We start from the raw sequence: 20,162 nt of genomic DNA on the forward strand, positions 1-20,162 counted from the left end.
TGAAGGTTAATAATGTTGTTTATTACTTGAGGGAAGAAGATGGCCTGTGGTGGAGTCAAAATAGGGCTAGGCTTTAGAAACCCCTAACTTTGGATGGAAAGAAGTGAAGAAGGTAATAAGAGACAAGTTTTACCCTGCCTACCTGAAGAAGCAGAAATGCATGGAGTTTACCAACCTGAGGATGGGGAATATGACCATTAATGAATATTATAATAAATTTATTGAGTTAATGAGGTTTGCACCAGAGGTAGTACCCACGGAGGAGTTGAAAGCCCAAAGGTTCGAGCAAGGTTTGACCCTAAGTCTTCAGGGGAAGCTGGGAGGGGTAACCTTTGAAACACTAGATGAAGTCTATGGGAGAGCTTCCCACCTATATGGGATCCGAGGGAGAGAGTTAGAGAACTCAGTTGGAGGGAAAAGGAAAAGTTATGGGGGTTCACATGGAGTTGATAAGAGGCCTAGGATTAGGGAAAGTTCTGGGGGAAGTGGGCAATTCAACAAGAGGGACAATAAGGGAAACCTTGGGAAGGGAGCTAATGGACAGGGAAACAATAATCATGGGGATGGAAATAACACCAGACCTAAGTGAAGTTATTTTTGTAAGAGATGTGAGAAAAACCACCCAGGGAAGGACTATGAGGGAAACCCAGTGATTTGTCATTACTGCCAGAAACTAGGGCATCGGGAGTATGAGTGCTACACCAAGGAGAAGGATGTTAAGATAGGAAAAGTCCAGGAGACCAATAACCTAGCCAAACCACCCCAAACTAATGGATTGTCTTAAAGGAATAGAACCAGTAGCGGTGTAGGAGCGGCCCCTAAGGGTCGTGTGTTCGTGATGAATCATCGTGAGGCTGAGGCTTCTAATGATGTGGTAATTGGCACTTTCCTTTTTTGTTCTTTGAATGCTAGAGTCATGTTTGATTCGGGTGCGTCTCATTCTTTTGTTTCAAAATCTCTAGTCCAGAGATTAAAGTTAGAGAGTCCATTGTTAATGTCTCTAGATGTTTCTATTCCAACTGGGGAAGTGAGGAATTGTTCTAAGTTACATAAAGTGGTACCTATCGCAATAGATGGAGTAGAATTCCTTCAGATTTGATTGAGTTTGATTTGCAAGACTTAGATGTGATTTTAGGAATGGATTGGCTAGGAAAGTATAAGGCTCACATAGATTGTGCTGCTCAGAAAGTGAAATTATTGGGTCCGGGTAATGTGACAGTGACGTACAGGAAGGAAGGGAAGAGTTCAGGGATCAAAATCATTTCTGCCTTGCAATTTCGGAATTGTGTCAAGATGGGTTATCCTATATATACATGTGTAGTGTTCAGGAAGTGGGAAAGGAGTATGAGAAGAAAGAGAGTATTCTAGTAGGTGAGGAATTTCTAGATGTGTTTCCTGATGAGATACCAGGTATGCCACCAGCGAGGGATGTTAAGTTCACCATTGAATTGCTACCAAGGACTGGACTTATCTCAAAGGCTCCATATAGGATGGCTCCAGCTGAGATGAAGGAATTGAAAACTTAGTTAGATGACTTGTTGGATAAGGGATATATTCGACCTAGTTGTTCTCCATGGGGTGCTCCAGTGTTGTTTGTGAAAAAGAAGGATGGAAGTTTGAGGTTATTCATATACTATCGGGAGTTGAATAACGTGACAGTCAAGAATAAGTATCCTTTTCCTAGAATTGATGATTTGTTTGATCAGTTGAAAGGGGCTGGAATATTTTCCAAGATAGATTTGAGGTCAGGGTACCATCCGTTGAGAATTGCAGAGCTGGACATTCCCAAGAGTGCTTTCAGGACGCGTTATGGCCATTATGAGTTCACATTGTCATTTGGGTTAATTAATGCACCTGCAGTTTTCATGGATTTGATGAACCGAATCTTTAGGCCATATTTGGATAAGTTTGTGGTGGTTTTCATTGATGATATTTTGATCTACTCCAAGAATAGGGAGGAGCATGAAGATCATTTGAGTAAAGTATTGTCGACCCTGAGGGAGCACCAGTTGTATACTAAGCTGTCGAAGTGTGAGTTTTGTTTAGAAAAGATAGCCTTTTTAGGTCATGTGATCTCTAAGGAAGGAGTTTTAGTAGATCCCTCGAAGATCAATGCAGTGAGCGAATGGCCAACACCCAAGAATGTGTCAGATGTTCGAAGTTTCTTGGAATTGGCAGGCTATTATCGAAGATTTGTGAAGGATTTTTTGAGAATTACGAGGCCATTTGAGATACCTATGTCCACTTGAGATACCTACACAGAGAACACACGTTACTTCCCTAAGGGGTGGTTTCAAGGAACCCCCCTCCAAAACTTAAGTTAGCTAGTGTTTAGTGAGAGAGTACTTTTAGCAAGTGAATCTAATGAAACTCAAAGTATCTAACCCCGTTACCTTTATACTTGATGTACAATTTATAGGTGTATGAACTTTGTCTGAGTCACAACTGTGTGGGTCAACTGTGATACTGACTTAATGAGCAGCTAAACTCTTGGTATGCCATGTTGGAAACCGATCCAAGGTGAACCTCCCAAGTGAAGCTGGGGGGCAAGAGATGTAAGGATCTAGGAACTATAGTCAGGAATTTCTTAAATCATATGTATTCTTTCGCACTTAATCAGGATCAACATGCATCACACATTAAGATTCACATAATTCGTACCTTTGATGCGTTAAGTCCATGTGAGATCGAATACGAATTCAGGAGAATATAACCTCAAGCGATTCCTCTACTTAGTCCACGGGCTAGGATTGAACCTACTCTATTGCTAGGTAGTGGAGTACGAACTACCTTCGAATCACCTTTGACGAAGAGAAAGGGAAGAATCGACCACCACTCACACACACGTCATACGTGAAGGGGGAGAGACATAGAAAGAGGACTAGAGTTTGAGTGTTTGCTAATTTTCTTGGAAATAATCTGATTAACTTAGGCACCTCTAATTACATATCCTCCATACATATATATAATTAGAGTCCAAAACAAAGCCCAAACTCTCTCTTCTTGACCGTATGTGCGTTCACCTTTAAAAGGGCCAAAATTAAGCCTTTCTCTTTTGTTCAATCCATCAGACCATCACCACAAAGTATGGCCTTGTAAGGTTCATTCCATTGAGCTTTGGTCCATTTGACCGGGCCAAGGACTATTGACCACTTCTAGCTTCATATAACGACGACCCAAAGGAATAAACTAATCATCTCCATAATTCGATACACGATATATATTGTAGTTGCAGATGACAAAATTTCTTTAAGAGATAGCTCAACAACACCCCAAGCAACTAGCCCCCAAGAGGTGGTATGAGGTTACTCATCATGCCAACTTTTTTTGAGTGCCCAACCATATTGTTGTTACTTGCTCAATAGGACGTCCGGCTAAGATATGTCCAATACAACTAGCCCCACAGTCATAGGACTGCACAAGCGGTTCTAAGACTTAAGGAGATCATGCCAGAATGCGTGAGTTACTCCCCTTGAAGCTAGAGAAACGACAAGTTGAACTTTATAAGGAGTGTTGTTTCGATTCTCCCACTGAATTTTGAGAAATGATAAGTAAAACTTCGCGAGAACCAACCCAACCCAAAACCTTAAAATTGACTGAAATATGATCAAAACGGCCCGATTGTCTTCTCTAAGGGTGCGTTTGGTTGGGGGTATTCAACAAAGGGAATGGGAATCAACTGCCCTGATTCTCTTTGTTGTTGTTTGTTTGGCACTTTCTTTCATTCCTTTACCCTCTCCATTACCCCAAATCCCTCCAACTTCATTCCCCACCATCCCCTAGACTTTTCCATTCCCTTTCCTTAGCCACCACAACACCACCATATCCAAACCAACCACCACCATCCTACCCTATCCCACCACCTAGCCACCATCGCCGCACCTCCACCATCCCTCGCCGGATCTTCCCTGCCCATCGTCGGAGCTCCCCCGTGTCTCGCCGGAGCTCTCCTCCCCCGAAAAACTCCCCCACTCCCCGCAAAAACCCTAAAAACCACCGCCTAACCGTCAACACCACTACCATCAACCGACCCAACTTCACCAACATCATCGCCCACCCAAATTACCCTAAACCCACTCAAAAAAACCCACGCACCCTCCCTGAAAACCACCCACCGAAATCTCCCAAAACCACATCCCCGAAAACACCCACCAAAATCTCCCAAATTTGACCTAAACCCACCTTTTGTGTAAAGCCACCTCACCCAATTCGTCACAAACACCACTCATATCTCCAAAACCTCCAGATCCACCATGAAAACTAAGCAACTAGATCTAATACAATTTTTTTTAAAAAAAATTGAGAGTGAAGAGGGCATCAACGACGGTAGAAGAGCAGCGAAAAGGGTGGAAAACAGGGGAAATGGTGGTAGGTCATGAGGAGGGTGGTGGCTAATGTGGTGGTGGTGGTAAGTGAATGGCAGATTTAAGGGGTAGTGGTGGACTGGTGGTTGTAGAAGGAGGAGGGTAGTGGTGGTTGTAAATGTGATTCCCTTTGTTTATGTAAAACAAACAGTAATACAAAAATGAGGGTTTAGTGTTCCTTTCTCCTCCTTTCCCTTTGTTGATTCCATTCCGTTTCTCTTGCGCGAACTAAACGGCTAATTGTAATTAGAAGGTTTAATAATGAAGGTGTGGAGTATTTTGTGTATTTTTTTTAGGGTGGATCAATCAAACAATAATAAAGAGAATATATTGGCTTCTCAGCATTTGGAGAGGGCTTTCTTCCTTTTATATTACCCCGTCAACTTTTCTGCAACACAACTCCACCACCAATCTCAACCCCAAAATTCTCTCTTTCTCTCTCTTCGATTGTCTTCCATGGCCGCCCAATTCTTGCGTCGGGCCGTCGGAAGCCACACTTCCTCCTCCGCTCTCCGCCGTCAATTCTCCACCGGAGCTCCCATCACCGCCACTCTCTTCCCCGGCGATGGTATTGGACCTGAAATCGCCGAATCCGTCAAACAGGTCAATTTCTCTCTCTTCTCTTTGATTTCGTTTGATCATTGATTTTGATTGCAGAACTTTGATTTGATTGTTGTACTTGAATTGCCTTGTACGATTTGTAGATGTATGGATTATTTTTATTTGAATTTGTGATTGTGAGGGTTGTGATTTTAGAGTGGATATTTTGATTAGTTTGTCGTTAATTATCACATTTTTTTCATAATTGATGGTGTGTAGTATAACTCGACATGTATAGTTTTCGGAATTGGAGTCGGAGTCGATTGTGTTAGTTTCTGATATTTGCTGTTAGAAGTTAGTGTATATGTTATTTTTATCAACTAATTTCATTAATTAATGGTTTTTGAATAGTATAACGGTTGTGCTAAAGCCTATTTATTGGATTGTTGAGTATGATTAAGTTGTTGCTGATGATCTGTACTTCTGTAGTCGACTCGTTCAAGGAATTTATTTTTGGTTCTATGGTGTGCTCAATCTTTTGTATTGTTTGTTAGGAATGAATTTTTTTAGTTTAGGTGGCTTTCATTCAAATGTTTAAATCGAAATTCACTACCTTATTGGTAATTTAATGTGGAGTATTTGATGTTCTTGTTTGGTTAGGTTTATATTACTATTCGATAAAAAATACTCCGTACTTCATAATTGTTATATTGTTAGAGTTGCACTTTGTATTTGATAATGCTTTCATGATGTAATTATATTTTACTATTATTATGATTTCTAGAGAGAGTCATGCTTAAAAGTTTGAACTTGAAATGCAAAAACTTCAAATATATTGTATTAGGGGGAGAATTATTACACGGAGTATATTATTATTTATTGATTCTCCTTTTGCTTTAATCATGTCATGATGCAAATCAAAGAGATCTGTGCTAATGGTAGTATAAGGCTGAATATACGAGCTTTGTGAAAGTACTCTTTAATAGGCCTCTAAGAAATCAGCTCAACCCTAAACTGACCAAAATTTTAAGGTTTTGAACTGTATTCAACAACCTTTAGCCCAAATAAGTCAAAATTCGAAAAACTTGGAAAATGTTGTGCCTTTTTAAACCCCACTCATCTTTTTTCCTGATCAAATCTTAAATCTATGTATTTATTGAGATGAAATGAGACGATGAGGATTTTTTTTAAACATAATACATAACATCATTTTAGGGTTGGGTTTTGCTATAAATTAATGTCTATTATGTTATCTTATGTATGTATTTTGTACAAATATACATTTTTGTTCATATATGATTATGTACATTGTATATCACATTTTAAAATGGAAGTAAAATGGACATTTTAAAAATTCTAATCCGTAGTCTTGACCTCATAAGTGGTAAGTGTTTGGTCATGAACTAGCATTGTTCAACCCACACCTAAAGGTACTGACCTGAAATTGTCACCATATTGAAATCCCTCAACCCTAACCAACCTTTGTTCGGCCTGTTTGATAACTTTTCATCCAACATTTGATTAATGTGAACTATGCAAGTCTCCTTGTTAGAAGAGAAAAGAAAATAAAGGGGATAATTAATTGATTGTTTTGTTGCCTGAATGCAGATATTTACTGCGGCTCAAATACCTATTGACTGGGAGGAACACTTTGTTGGGAAAGAAGTAGATCCTAGAACCCAAAGCTTTCTCACATGGGAAAGTTTAGAATCTGTACGCCGTAATAAGGTGGGTCTAAAAGGTCCAATGGCTACACCTATTGGAAAGGGGCATCGTTCACTTAACCTTACTTTGAGGAAGGAACTTAATTTGTATGCCAATGTCAGACCTTGCTTCAGTCTTCCTGGCTATAAGACCAGGTACGATGATGTGGATCTCGTCACCATCCGTGAGAACACTGAAGGAGAGTACAGTGGACTTGAACACCAAGTAAGTAATCTCGTCAGGTTTAAGTTTATTTTACTTGTTCCCCTTTCACAGTGTTTGTCTAGTTTACTTTATTTGAAGATGTTGAAAAGCATGTAAAACCACTTGAGATATATCTTTGATGCTGAAAGTCTTTGTTGCATACAGAGAATTGTTTTTTAGGGCATTTTTGTAAAACTATTCCAAAAGGATTGAAGGATAAGTATATGAAAACAGATGATGGTACACTATTGAATGTTTCTGATATTGTTTGGTTCTGTTGCATATGGTGCTAGGTGGTTAGGGGTGTGGTTGAGAGCATCAAGATCATTACTCGTCAAGCAAGTTTGAGGGTTGCTGAGCATGCCTTTCAGTATGCAAAAGCTCATGGAAGAAAGAGAGTATCTGCGATACACAAAGCAAACATCATGCAGAAAACTGATGGTCTTTTTTTGAAGGTTATTCAAACTTTTCTTTTCAAATATTGAGCACACTACTTAATTTCTTGTTTTTTTTTTATTATTTATTTATTTTTTTTTTTTTTTTATGTATTTATCTGTTTCTTTGATGCTCCCAGTGCTGCAGGGAAGTTGCAGAGAAGTACCCTGAGATTGTATACGAAGAAGTTGTCATTGACAATTGCTGTATGATGGTATGGCTATTTTTAAAAACCTTATAAATGCTTCTTTTTTCATCGTAGACCGAAAGATAGAATTCTTCGAAAAGTGAATTGAATAACCTCACTAGTTAATGGATTGGCTCTTACGATTATTCATTAATGCAATAAATGTCCTTACAAAGGTTGAAGGCCTGAGGGGTGGATCCTTGTGCTTAATACAGTCTTTTTAACTAGATGCTGCTGTTTTTTTTTGTTTTTGGGTGTTAATGAGGATACATCCAATTATTTTGTACCCTCTATTTCTCAGCTATTAAGCTTTTTATTTTTTTATTTTATATTATTTTTTTTATGCTCCCTCCGTTACATATTACTCGCAACAAAGGAACACTATTGTGGGTATAGGGTATAGAACAATGTAAGTACTAATTTCATTATTTTCTTCAAACAGCTTGTGAAGAATCCTGCGCTATTTGATGTATTGGTCATGCCTAACCTCTATGGTGATATTATCAGTGACCTCTGTGCTGGTTTAATTGGTGGTTTGGGTTTAACACCAAGGTGAGGCTATTCTTATTTCTCATTTGAAGTCGTTGAACATTTGTATGCGTCAGATAGATTATTAAGATGATCTTTAGGATTGAAAACTTATTTAAAATACATCTGATGCAGCTGCAACATTGGGGAGGGAGGTATTGCTCTTGCTGAAGCTGTGCATGGCTCAGCTCCTGATATTGCTGGAAAGGTGAGATTTATTATACTCCAATACTGCCTATGGTAGTATGTTACATCCAAACTGCCTTGTTTTATATGCATGTATATGTATTTATGTGGGCGTGCATACATGTATATGTGGATGTGAGTGAATGTGTGTGTGTATGTGATGCATACACGGGATAATTATCCAAACATGCATATGCCAAAAAATTTATGTTCCTGACGGCTTTTGCCTTCTCTTCTGTCCCAATTTTCAGTTTCTGATTAGACTTTTTTGAGCAAATTTATCATACATATGTCAATTTGCAATTGGATAATGAGATATAGGCTGAGTAATGTTCTCTTTTTAATAGATTTGGGTTTGTCGCTGTAAAATTATGACATTTTGGTACTTGAAATGATTGGCCTTTGGGAACTAAATTTTGCTGCTTGGAATGGCTATTGTAGTCCACAACTATGCCTTTATACCATATAACAAGAATATAACTGTCTGCTGGATAATGTTTCTTTAATTTCATTTGCCCTGTTAATTTCATTTGGCCTGTTAAGAGCCTAACTTAAAACCTAATGCATAATCTGGATTCCTATGGAAATTAGTTTTTAATTTTGCCTGAGTGTTTATGCTGTCGTTCTTCTCTTTTGTATCATTGTACTTTACCCGCCTCAATACTTTACCAACAGCAATTTTGTTATCTTCCTGTATGATCTGTAACATTGTAATTACTTAGAGGTCCAAGTGAGAAACATGTTGGACCTTGCTAATGCTTATAAATTCGATTTTGCTCTTTGCATAACCTGTATTTTTCAAGACTTTAGACACGGAAATTGTCTTTCATAGGGTATGAACATGGTCACCTACTAAGACTATGATTTGGTCACCTTATTTTAAGATCTTATTTCATTTCAAATCGTGCCTTTAAAGAGAAGTCCTACTAAGACTATCTTATTTTGTTCATTTAACCCCCCCCCCCCCCTCTCTTCCCCGCTCTTAATTCACTTTAATCAACCAAACCCCAATATCTTCATTTCATATTTACCTTTAATCTACCGAAATCCACCCTTTTTGTATTTTTTTATTTTGTATTTACCTTCCTAAAAATGTGTGCTAAAAGAAAATGGGACTTTTAATTGGGAACGGAGGGATATCCAAGATCAATTAATATGTTTGAACTATATTTAAATCTTTTAATTCCAGTTCCTTTTTTTTTCATCATTTGAAATATCATTTCCAAATTTTCGACTCATTTTCTTGCTTAGCAATTGCAAGGGATAACTGTCTTTATTTCCTAAAATAATAAACTTAAAACAGAAGCCTAATATGAACTATCCAAATGGAAAGGGTTGTGATGGTAGTGGAAACAGAAGTGCTATATATACAGAAGAAGGGAGAGGAATTATGATACATATTGAGATCTGAAAGTTTACTTTAGTTTGTTCACTGGAGGAGCTGTGGGAGATGAGTTTTGAATCCTGTTGTGGGATGTCATCAGGTGAAGGTTGGGTTTGGCATTGGAATCTTGCGGGTTGGAGAAATAAGCACAGGAATTCCTGTCTAAATGTAGAATGTGGTGATTCAAAGGTGAGGGTTGGTGGTTATGGTTTAGGAAAATAGAGTGAACAAGCTAGTTAAGGTATTGAAAAAGGGTTGAGACATTTGGATTTAGAGAACGATGGAGTTGTAATCTGAAAGGTTTAAAAGAGTGTTCTGGCTTGGAATTAGTATCATTACTTATTTGACTTGAGCCCAATATCATCTCTCTTGAGTCTGCTATAAATCTGTGGTTGAAGAAATCAGGAAGGTCATGTTATATATAATGATGGGATTATTTGCCATTACAAATAGGATATTACATTAGGTTCACTCAAATTGGGGTGAGAGAAGAGTGGAAGAGCTATGAGCTGGTGGAATGAGAGTAGTTGCTTTGTTATTAGGAGGGTCATGATTTATTGGATTGTGTTATTTGTGAAGTTGGGTTGTTAAGTGATTAAGTGAGCTTAGTGTTGGAGATGTTGGGTTTGAAATTGGTGAATGACGTTACTGCTAGCATATCACCTTTAAACTCACTCAAATTGGAGTGAGAGAATTGTGGAAGAGTTGTGAGCTTATGAATGGGAGTAGTTGTTATAATTTCTCTCAAGTGTGCCGGAGGTCTGTGGATTGAAGAAATTAGGAGGGTCATGCCGGAGGTCTGTGGATTGAAGAAATTAGGAGGGTCATGTTTTATTGGATGGATTTATTTGGGAGGTTTGACACTGGTGAATGCCATTACTACTAGGATATCACTTTTAAGTTCACTCAAATTGGATTGATAGAAGAGTGGAAGAGCTATGAAACTGGTGCAAGGGGAGTAAATGTTTTGTTATATAGCTATTGTGGTGGGTGGCAAATGTTTTTCTTTGTTTTTGCAGCAAATTGATTGATGAAGATTTTATATGTTTCGATCGAATAAGATACTTTTGTAACTGTCATTTTCATGAATTTATGATAATATGATTGATCAATATACATGTAATGATTTTCTTAAATGCGTATTTTGTGAAAAAGGTGGCAATGAGTTCTTCGCTTTTGGTGTGGTTTGTATTGATTAGATTTAGGGCATATATAAGGCATATCGGTTTTTCAGGTCTATTTAACATAGCATATGCAACAACAACAAAGCCTTAGTCCCAAAGTGATTTGTAGTCGGCTAACATGAATCGTCATAAGGAACCGTACGATATTAAAAGGGACATAGCAAGATAATCAATTTAAAGAGTTTAAAAAAAGGCGAGTAAAGTGGGAAAAAGAAAGAGCATCCAAGAAAAATAAGAGTTTTAAATGAGAACAAAAACTGAAATTCAAGAAAGTTTTTAGGAGGTGGTTAAAATGCTTAGAGTAAAAACATAAAGGTTTGAGAAAACTTTAGTAAAGGAAATCAATAAAGTTCATAAAACACTAATGGGATGCAAATAATAAAAGTAAATACTTCATACCCTAAATTAAACACCATTTGCTCCTTTTACACTATACACACACTCATTCTAATCACATATTGTGACTTTTAGGGAAATTGTAGTCGTGTGGGATATTGTTACATTTGCCTCGGTATGTACTTTCATAATTTCAGTTCTTTATAATTTTACTGTTATATAACTAAAGATATTTAAGGTTGAAAATATGCGTTGGAATGCGTAAGTCTCCCCATGGCGTTGGTCTTTTTTAATCATCAGCTTGTGTTATAATTCATTTTCTTGTTATCGGTGCACTATTAAATTAAACTATTAATACAGGTCATTTTATTTAGCTGAGAATTGTTTAAGAAGTAGAGTTAGTTTAAGCCTGCATTACTATGTCTGTGCTTCTCCCATTGATTGACCTGATTCACACTCTAGGCTAGAGTTAGTTTAAGATATAATGAAATTATTTTCTACTTTGGGGGGATGCTTAGGGTAGTTGCATGATTGTATGTGCTCTAGGATTCAGCTTGACCCTAGCTCTGTGGCTGCTTCCTATTGAATATACAGACGCACTAGTTGCTTAGTTAAAGTTGTCAAATATAAAAAATGTACTATTTTCTTATCATAGTTGAACCTGTCAAGTCTCAAAAAATGTACTTTAAGACATGCTTATTTTATGCTTAGCATTTTAGCAAAAGGTCAGCTAATGCAGTTTAGCCAATCTTTATTATGGTCTTTTTGTATATTAGGAAGAGTGTTAAGGGTAGTATTGCTCTCTTGTACTGAAGTTTGGTTTGGTCTTCATTGCAAGAAGTATGTGCAGCCATGTGATGTGGCTTCTTTCATTATATTATTCTCTTTCCCCTTGCAATTCAGGTAAGACATGGAAATTACCTGTAGTATGAAGTTGGAAATTACTCATGTTCAATTGTTTTGCTTCCAATAGGGTGGTTTTAGTAAAATTTTAGTATTTGCCCAAACTGCACTAACTATGAGTTTGACTATCAAATTAGATACTTTGGAACAAGACTACATGAAGTTTAAAAGGCATTAGTCTTAAATATCTGGCATGACTACAACTGGGTGGAGCTTTTCAAATTAATTTAGGTTATAAGTAAATTAAGCTATCTGCTTTCTTCACGTCATGCATAACAGCAGATTCATATAGACCTTGTTTGGTCTATTGAACTGATTTTTGTTTGGATGGCACAAAACCGTAGTTTTTAATTTTGAGGAGCTTATTAATCAAGTACTATCCTTGGGTTAATGTGTTAGTCTTGAACTTCAGGGTAGCAACATCCTACATCTTATGGGTAGGTAAGCATGACTACAACTGGGCGGAGCTTTACAAATTAATTGAGGTTTTTAAGTAAATTAAGCTATCTGCATTCTTCACGTCATGTATAACAGCACATTCATATGGCCCTTGTTTGGTCCATTGAGCTGGTTTTTGCTTGGATGGCACAAAACCGTAGTTTTTAATTTTGAGGAGCTTATTAATCGAGTACTATCCTTGGCTAATGCGTTAGAAGTGGACCTGCCCTTGCTAGTCGCCTAGTGTAGCAACATCCTACGTCTTATGGTTAGGTAGCTATTTACGCAAGGCTTCTGGAAACCTGTAGGAGTTTTGCCAAGCAAATATGCCTCAGCTCATAAAGGTGGATTGTATCCCTTTGCCCTTCACAAACATATTCACCATTTCATGTTTGCATAATGATGTAGAGCCTGTTTGGTTAGGGTTATGATTTGTGTGACTCTTAAATAAGCTGCTAATTTTACATCTTTCATATTTTCAGAACATGGCGAATCCAACTGCTTTGCTTCTAAGTGCTGTGACCATGTTACGACACTTGGAACTTAATGACAAAGCAGATCAAGTTCAGAATGCTGTTCTGAAAACAATCGCTGAAGGAAAATATCGAACCATCGATCTTGGCGGCAAATCTTCTACCACAGACTTTACAAATGCAATTTGTGATAATCTTGGAATAGGTTCTACATGATCATTTTGTGTAGTGTATTTCCTTTGAAATCCAAAACCATCTTTTTAATTTACTTTGGAAGGAGATTGCCATGCTGTGTCAACAAAGACCTTTGCCGCAGGTTCATCTTCTCGGAGGAGTGAGCAACACAACCTCATTTTATTGATAGATTCTTTTTAGCACTTCCCAAGTACATCGGAAGCCCTGAAGTTTTATGAAAAAATTTGTACCAAACTCCATGAGTCTTGCTAATTTTACCGAATACAAATAAATAGGATTTTACCTCTGCTTTATGTCAATAAATTTTGTTTCTGGTAATTTATTCCAGATGATATACGAGTTTTAAGGGATTTCTCATTTCCTGCTTGTGTTTGAATCTATTCTTGTATTGTTCGAAAGATTGATTGCCTTTATTGTAGAAGTGGAGGGATTACATGTACGTAGTAATTATAAATTTTCATTTGTGATTTTATATTCATTCTGATTCTTTTTGTTCTTTCTATTTACTAGTATAATCTTTTGTTAGACAATGATTCAAGCTGAAAAAAGCAAAAAGGATTGGAAGGAGTATGTGGGTAAAATGATATATTGATACGTGTAAGTGTGTAACACAACACATAACGAAATTAACATTTAATTTCTTTCATAATTATTGCATTTATTTGGGAATGGCATAACAAAACAAAATGTCAATGTCCAATCAAGGGAAATGTTGTTACATGAGAAATAACATTATCCAGAAAACTAACAAAACGCTAGTGAAAAACAAAACAAAAATGTCAATATGTAAATAGGACCACCCACATAAGAAAATTCCATAAAATTTTCAAAATTTAACTAAAATAAATTTAATTTTTGAGATTAAAAATTTATAACCACTGCTCTAATAATGTTCACAATTGAAGATTTGCACTATTTATCACTTTTGGTTGACTATAGATTATGATTTATACGTTAAGAAAAATATAATAATGTGCATTGTGTTAGATTCATCCCGTAATATGCTTTCATTTTATTAACTTTATATGAAGTATACTCTTACTTCCTCTGTTCTTTGTATCTACTTTTAGTTTTGGTAAGTTTTTCCTTTATATTTTCTACTTTTATTTTATTGGGTTTTTCTATATAGTAACCCTGTTTTTTTCACTTTTCTACGTTGTGCCCCAACATATATCACTTTCTACACTGTAACCCCAATATATTTTCTGTTTCCATACGGTAACCTTGCCGTTAAAAAATTCCGTTAGTGGAGCCCACTCTCCATTATTAATATTTTTTTTATCAATTTGCGCGTTGAAAAATACTCCGTCAAAGGTTTCAAGGGCTATTTTGGTCCTTAGGGACCCAAATTGAGCCTAGATTTGGCAAAAAAATAACGTAAATGTCTCGTTTTGTGTGTTAAAATATGAACATGTAAATCGAGACATTTCTTAATAAGAAAAACGAGGCATTTAAATTATTTTTTTGCCAAATCTGAGCTCAATTTGGTTCCCTAAGGCCCAAAGCAGCTCCCGAAACCTTTGACGGAGTATTTTTCAACGCGCAAATCGATAAAAAAATACTAATAATGAAGAGTGGGCCCCACTAACGGAATTTTTTAACAGCAGGATAACAACAAGGTTACCGTATGGAAACAAAAAATATATTGGGGTTACAGTGTAAAAAAGTGATATGTTAGGGCACAACGTAGAAAAATGAAAAAAACAGGGTTACTATATCAGAAAACCCTATTTTATTTCTTTTGCGGTAAAGAAATTTTCTATGTTTTCACTCCCGTTATCCATATAAAATTATCTAATACTGTAAATAACATCAATGTTTCTAAATGACTTTATCTCTCCTACCTGAAAAGTAATTAAAAAAAATGACTCACTTTCATTTACTACTTCATTTTATATGCATAATAAATAGGAAATAAAAAAAGAATTAAGAGAGTATACTTATATTTAATATTTGTATACAATGTATTTTGGGGTGCCTAATTTCCTCCTTATCATATTTATAAATGTTTTTTAGACATCTTATAAAAGCATGATTTTTGGGGTGCCTAATTTCCTTATCATATTTATAAATGTTTTTTAGACATCTTATAAAAGCATGATTTTGATTTTGACTACGTTAAATAAATTTGTTTTTAAAAATTTTCCACCAATTAATAGATTCAAAGATTTGTTAAATGGTGGTAAAAATCTAAAAAACAAAAATAATTAAGGTTGTAAAAACAATATAAAAAAAAAGTTTTTTTTTTAATTTTTCCACCACTTAATGAATTGATTGACAAAATTTGTTATGTAGTGGAAAAATACTTTTTTTTTTTTGATAATAAATAAAATACATTTATTTAAGGTAATTAAATTTAAATTGTGCTTTAAGGTAGTAAAAGTCGAAGAGTAAATGTAAATGCTAGTACTAAACTATGGCCTTTGTTGCAAATTGGGTACTGAAGTTTGGAGAGTAGCAATGAGGGTACTACTCAGGTGACTGAAGGTAATTTTTCCGGTGGAAACCTACAAAAACCGGTAATAAAATGGAAATTCCTTTTTTTTTTAAATAAAAAAAACAATCACTTTGCATTTATGTTACCTACACAATCTTTCCCATGCTGACACACCTCTTCTCTTTCTCTTCTCCCCCTTCTTTCGTCCAATTCCCAAGTTCTTTCACCAAAATTAACACCTATTTCAATGTCAATACCGAGAATGAGGGATAGCTCAAGTGGTTAGAGCTCCCCTCCCGGTCCCAGGTGATCCTGGGATTGATTCTAATCACCCGCCGTTGTGGCTCTCTAAACACCAAAAAAAAAATGCCAATACCCAGATTAACAAATATCTTCTCAAACCATGAATTTTCTGAATTGTATTGAAGGGATCCCAATTTCGATGTATATACAAGTAATTCTCTCTAACCCCCTCTAATTTTAAGTACCCTTGAATGTTATTGCTAATTTGTTAGAAATTTGGTTTAATTACTGGGAATTTTGGTGATATTTATTTTCACTACTTGTTTTGAATTGATTGTCTTCTATTGATAATTTGATATGATCTTTGTTTAAAGACGTGAAATAGATTGTTATAGTGATTAGTGAATGACTTATAATTATGCGGATTGAATTGGATGTGAAATATGGTGATTAATTTTGCTGAGGAAATTGCATTTGCTTGCTAAATATTTTTTTTTTGAAAAAAATAAGTCTTTGTTGTAGAATTGCCAAAACATAGAAGCTTAAGGAGATATATATATAATGAAGCAGTGATTTTTTTTTTAAAACAGCAACATCTAATTTGTAACATACTACGACTGTTGGAGTTGAAGAAATTATAACAAATTGCGAGGAAGTACTAATGTAGGTTTGATATGTATGTACAAATACATATCAAACATTAAAATATTGAAAAGTATTGTAAAACACATGGGGGTGGGAGAAAAGGAGGAGAGAGATGGGCATGTGGGACCAGTTTTAAATGTACCACTGAAAGCTTATATAATATCATTGACTATGTGGTGATTCTATTTCTACACGTAGTTAGTACCACTGAATGAATATACAGTACCATTGAATGAATATATAGTACCACTGAATGTTCAATGATACTATTTGATCATCTAGTGATACTATTAATCACCCAGTGGTACACTTAAATTCAGCACATGGGGGTGAGAGAAAGGAGGAGAGAGATGGGTAAATTTCATGCGAAATGTCTCTTATGCCCCTTGATATGTATGTCCAGGTACCTATCAAACCTCCCTTTGAAAGGCCTCAACAAATTTCAGAAGAACATATAAATTTCAATGTTTTTGATCTCTAAATAACTGGTCTATATGCACTGTTTAATTGTAATGGCTAGTTTTTAATTATCTGACATTCTTGTACTTCCAAGAATGAATTTTTTATAAAATTTGTTTAGTTGTTCAATGATGGTAACCGGTTCTAACAGGTAAACTTTCAAACAATCCAAACTTTAGTACCCAATTTGTAACTTCCCAAAGTTGGGTACCCAATTTGCAACAAAGGCCATAGTTTAGTACCCAGCTTTTACATTTACTCAAAAGTCGAAATATCTTACATGAAACAAGTTTCTTGAAGGGATATTGGAGGCGTAATAGTGGTGAAGAGGTGGACCTTTCCCTACAAGGTAGGATATTGCTCAAATTCCTTCACAGATGGGTTCTCATCAGTAGTAGTTCACACTAAACTTAGGGCTTGTTTGACATCATTTTTGTTTTAAATTTTCTGTTTTTTAAAACAAAAAACCAAATTTAGAAAACAAGAAAAAAGATGTTTTCACTTTTTTATTGTCAGTTATTTAAATTATTATGATTTTAATAAGTTTGACTAATAATTGATTTATTATATGACATAATTATATGATTTTGAAAATAAAAAATACCAAAAAAATAGAAAATTACAGCGATACCAAACAAACCTTTAATTATTAGTTTTATAAGTTCATCACAATGCTTCATTAGGTTTCATAAAATAGTATTGGACAAAGATTAAGATCTTAATAATATTGATATACGAAGTATAATTCAATTCATGAGCTAAATCTTAAAATTACGCATTTACAACTTCAAACGTATGTACATTTAACGATTTTTATGTGTTTCTTATGGTTCTTAAAAGACCTTTTTCTTGAATCTTCTTCCTCAAATCTTTCTCTTTTCTTTATGCTAATCTAAATCAAAACTTGTTAAGCTTTTTGTTCTGTTGCTATTTACTCTAATAATCCAACGTTGACCTCCACTATATCTTGACGTGTGAACAAAGTTGTAGGTTAACTTTTGGCTTGATGCAAGTTTCAAAGAATTATAGACTGGGATTCCTAATCACAACTTGATCAAGTTAAAAATTCTCCTTCAAATACATACCATTCAACAAGCACTCCAAAAGTTTCCAAGGAAAAATCAAATATATGTGGGCTTTTCTTATTTTTACATACTAACAATTAGGTTAGGTTAAGATTGAGGGGGTAGATTTAACAATTATCCTGGTTTTGTATAGAAATGCCAAATATTCCGGGCTTAATTAGATCAATCTTTGCATGAAAACTTAAATACTACCTCCGTTAATGGTTATCTGTAATTTTAGAATATTTTATATCTCACAAATAATACCCTAAAGTTGCAGATAACCATTAATGGAGGTAGTAGTAATTTCTTCTGTAACCCACCTAGTCGATCTGATCCTCCTTCTCTCTGGTTATGAGATGCTTAACCTTCTTCTTCCTAATTTATTTTCATGATTAGGTATTATCGACTACATGGAGTGAACTACTAAACGCAGACCTTGATATGCGAGGCGAACTTTGGTGACGACATATGCATGAATAATGAATGCATGTAAGAAAAGATTTGGTAAACCTAAAGTTGACTAATAGTTTTGCAAGGCTAAGATCTCGGATAGTTAGTCAAACACATAAAAAACACACATTAATAAGCACATAGTTACACTACCATGAACGATGATGCAATCATACAAAGTTTTTCACCTTAAGAAAAGTTCTAAGTTTTGACATGGGTTTGGTCGGTTTTGGTAGTCAAGAAGGGTCTATGGTTAAAAAGGCAATTCATGATGGCGCACTTTCAATTTTAGAAGATGCCACACCTTCAATTTTAGAAGATGTGGGCAAGGATCAAACACTAAGGTCAATGAGCCATATGGAGAAAGACAATGCCTTCACTCTCTAAGGGTAACTCAAATGTAAACACACCCATGTAAAGTAAGGTAAATTGAGTTGCGCGGGAAGCAAATAATATAATCGCAAGATGCTTAGCAATACTTTTGAGCATTATAACTTTGAAAAATACCAAATTAAACAATCTTTTTTTCATCATCATTTGATCCTTTGAAAGTGACTTGAGGGCTTCGAAGGTTGTGTCTTTAGGCTGCAAATTGACTTCGCATTTTAACATTAAATTTGGTCTTTACAAGGTGTGATAAATAGATTTTTTTAATTATTCAATTTTTATTTTTTACAAAGAGAACAACAAACAAATTAAAAAAAAAAATAAAAGAAAGTAATTCTCTACGACGAGCACACCAGCTAAAAGATGAGCAGCACCAACCGACGACCTTGCAACCTTACAAACATGACAAGTAGCAAAAGAGGACAGAAGGCCACGAATGTCTTCCAGGATCCAAAGCACCGAAATATCTTTAGGACCATGTTCCAAAAGTAATTGGGGAATGGCCATACAGTATGTATGGAGCAAAAGACGAGTAACACCCTGTTGAGAAGCATGACAAAGACCCCAAAGACAAGCAACCAACTTCGAATGCAGCGCAGAACTAGCAGTGCACACCCTAGCACCTCCAGCAATATGATCAGGAGAAGCAGCATCTCGAAAACACCAGCCCGCTCCCGCAGTGTGATCATGTCGATCCAGGCACCATCAAAGAGCAGTAACACTTCATTATCCTCTTGTAAAGAGGCACAAAGAACATACACCAAGGGACGAGTAGGAAAACCCGGAGGAGTGCCTAAGATAACAGGATCCAAACCCCTAGCCTCCCTACTTCTAGTTCTCCAATTAGAAGCCAAATCAAGAATAGACTGGGGGGAATAAACCCCTGATCTAAATCTGACATCATTCATAGTCAACTAAATAGCCTAACATAAACCAAAGACACTATCCATCTGACCCCAATCCTTAGCCAAGACAAGATTAGACAGCAGCTCCATGAACCATAGCTTAAATGGAACAGCAAGAGAGAAGCTTGACAAATTATTCCAATCAAACAAATCCCATAGCATTTTAGTAAGCTGACAATCCCGAAATAAATCCTCTACTGATTCAGAAGCTTGGCCACAAAAGATGCAAGTAGGATCAATAGGAAGACCCTTAAGATTAAGTAATGCAGCAGTCGGAAGAGCATTATATAAATTTTTCCAAGTAAACAACTTGTTTTGGGTATTTTTGTCCCTCGGGAGAGTTACGACTCGAAAACTAGCCGGGAAGCGCCTGCACCTGCAAAACAACAGATACTCCGGGTGGATGGAGCTTCGCCTCGACGATCAAGTTAGAACGTTCTGGAGAAAGTAAAAAGTGCGGAAAAGGTAAAAGAATGTTAGGAATAATGTAATAAAATTCAATCTATCC

The 20,162-nt window shown here is 35.9% G+C and overlaps 1 protein-coding gene across 1 annotated transcript; it reads left to right on the forward strand.

Moving 5' to 3' along the window:
* The first annotated feature begins 4,703 nt into the window (after window positions 1–4,703).
* Window positions 4,704–13,500, forward strand: LOC110724961 (isocitrate dehydrogenase [NAD] catalytic subunit 5, mitochondrial-like). The gene is made up of 7 exons (XM_021904444.1): window positions 4,704–4,967; window positions 6,513–6,833; window positions 7,106–7,267; window positions 7,387–7,461; window positions 7,877–7,986; window positions 8,098–8,170; window positions 12,876–13,500. Exons 1-7 carry the CDS (start codon window positions 4,821–4,823, stop codon window positions 13,080–13,082), a joined length of 1,095 nt encoding a protein of 364 aa, XP_021760136.1. The 5' UTR covers window positions 4,704–4,820; the 3' UTR covers window positions 13,083–13,500.
* Window positions 13,501–20,162: the final 6,662 nt, after the last annotated feature.

The sequence above is a fragment of the Chenopodium quinoa genome, unplaced genomic scaffold (assembly GCF_001683475.1).
Source record: "Chenopodium quinoa cultivar QQ74 unplaced genomic scaffold, ASM168347v1, whole genome shotgun sequence".
Taxonomy (NCBI): Eukaryota; Viridiplantae; Streptophyta; class Magnoliopsida; order Caryophyllales; family Amaranthaceae; genus Chenopodium; species Chenopodium quinoa.

What these genes read in the sequence shown, in the direction of transcription:
- LOC110724961 (XM_021904444.1), top strand. Translation starts at nt 4,821, where the DNA reads ATGGCCGCCCAATTCTTGCGTCGGGCCGTCGGAAGCCACACTTCCTCC. An exon ending in ACAGTGGACTTGAACACCAA is followed by an intron (nt 6,834 to 7,105) that starts GTAAGTAATCTC and finishes ATATGGTGCTAG; the next exon opens with GTGGTTAGGGGTGTGGTTGA. An exon ending in TTGACAATTGCTGTATGATG is followed by an intron (nt 7,462 to 7,876) that starts GTATGGCTATTT and finishes TTCTTCAAACAG; the next exon opens with CTTGTGAAGAATCCTGCGCT.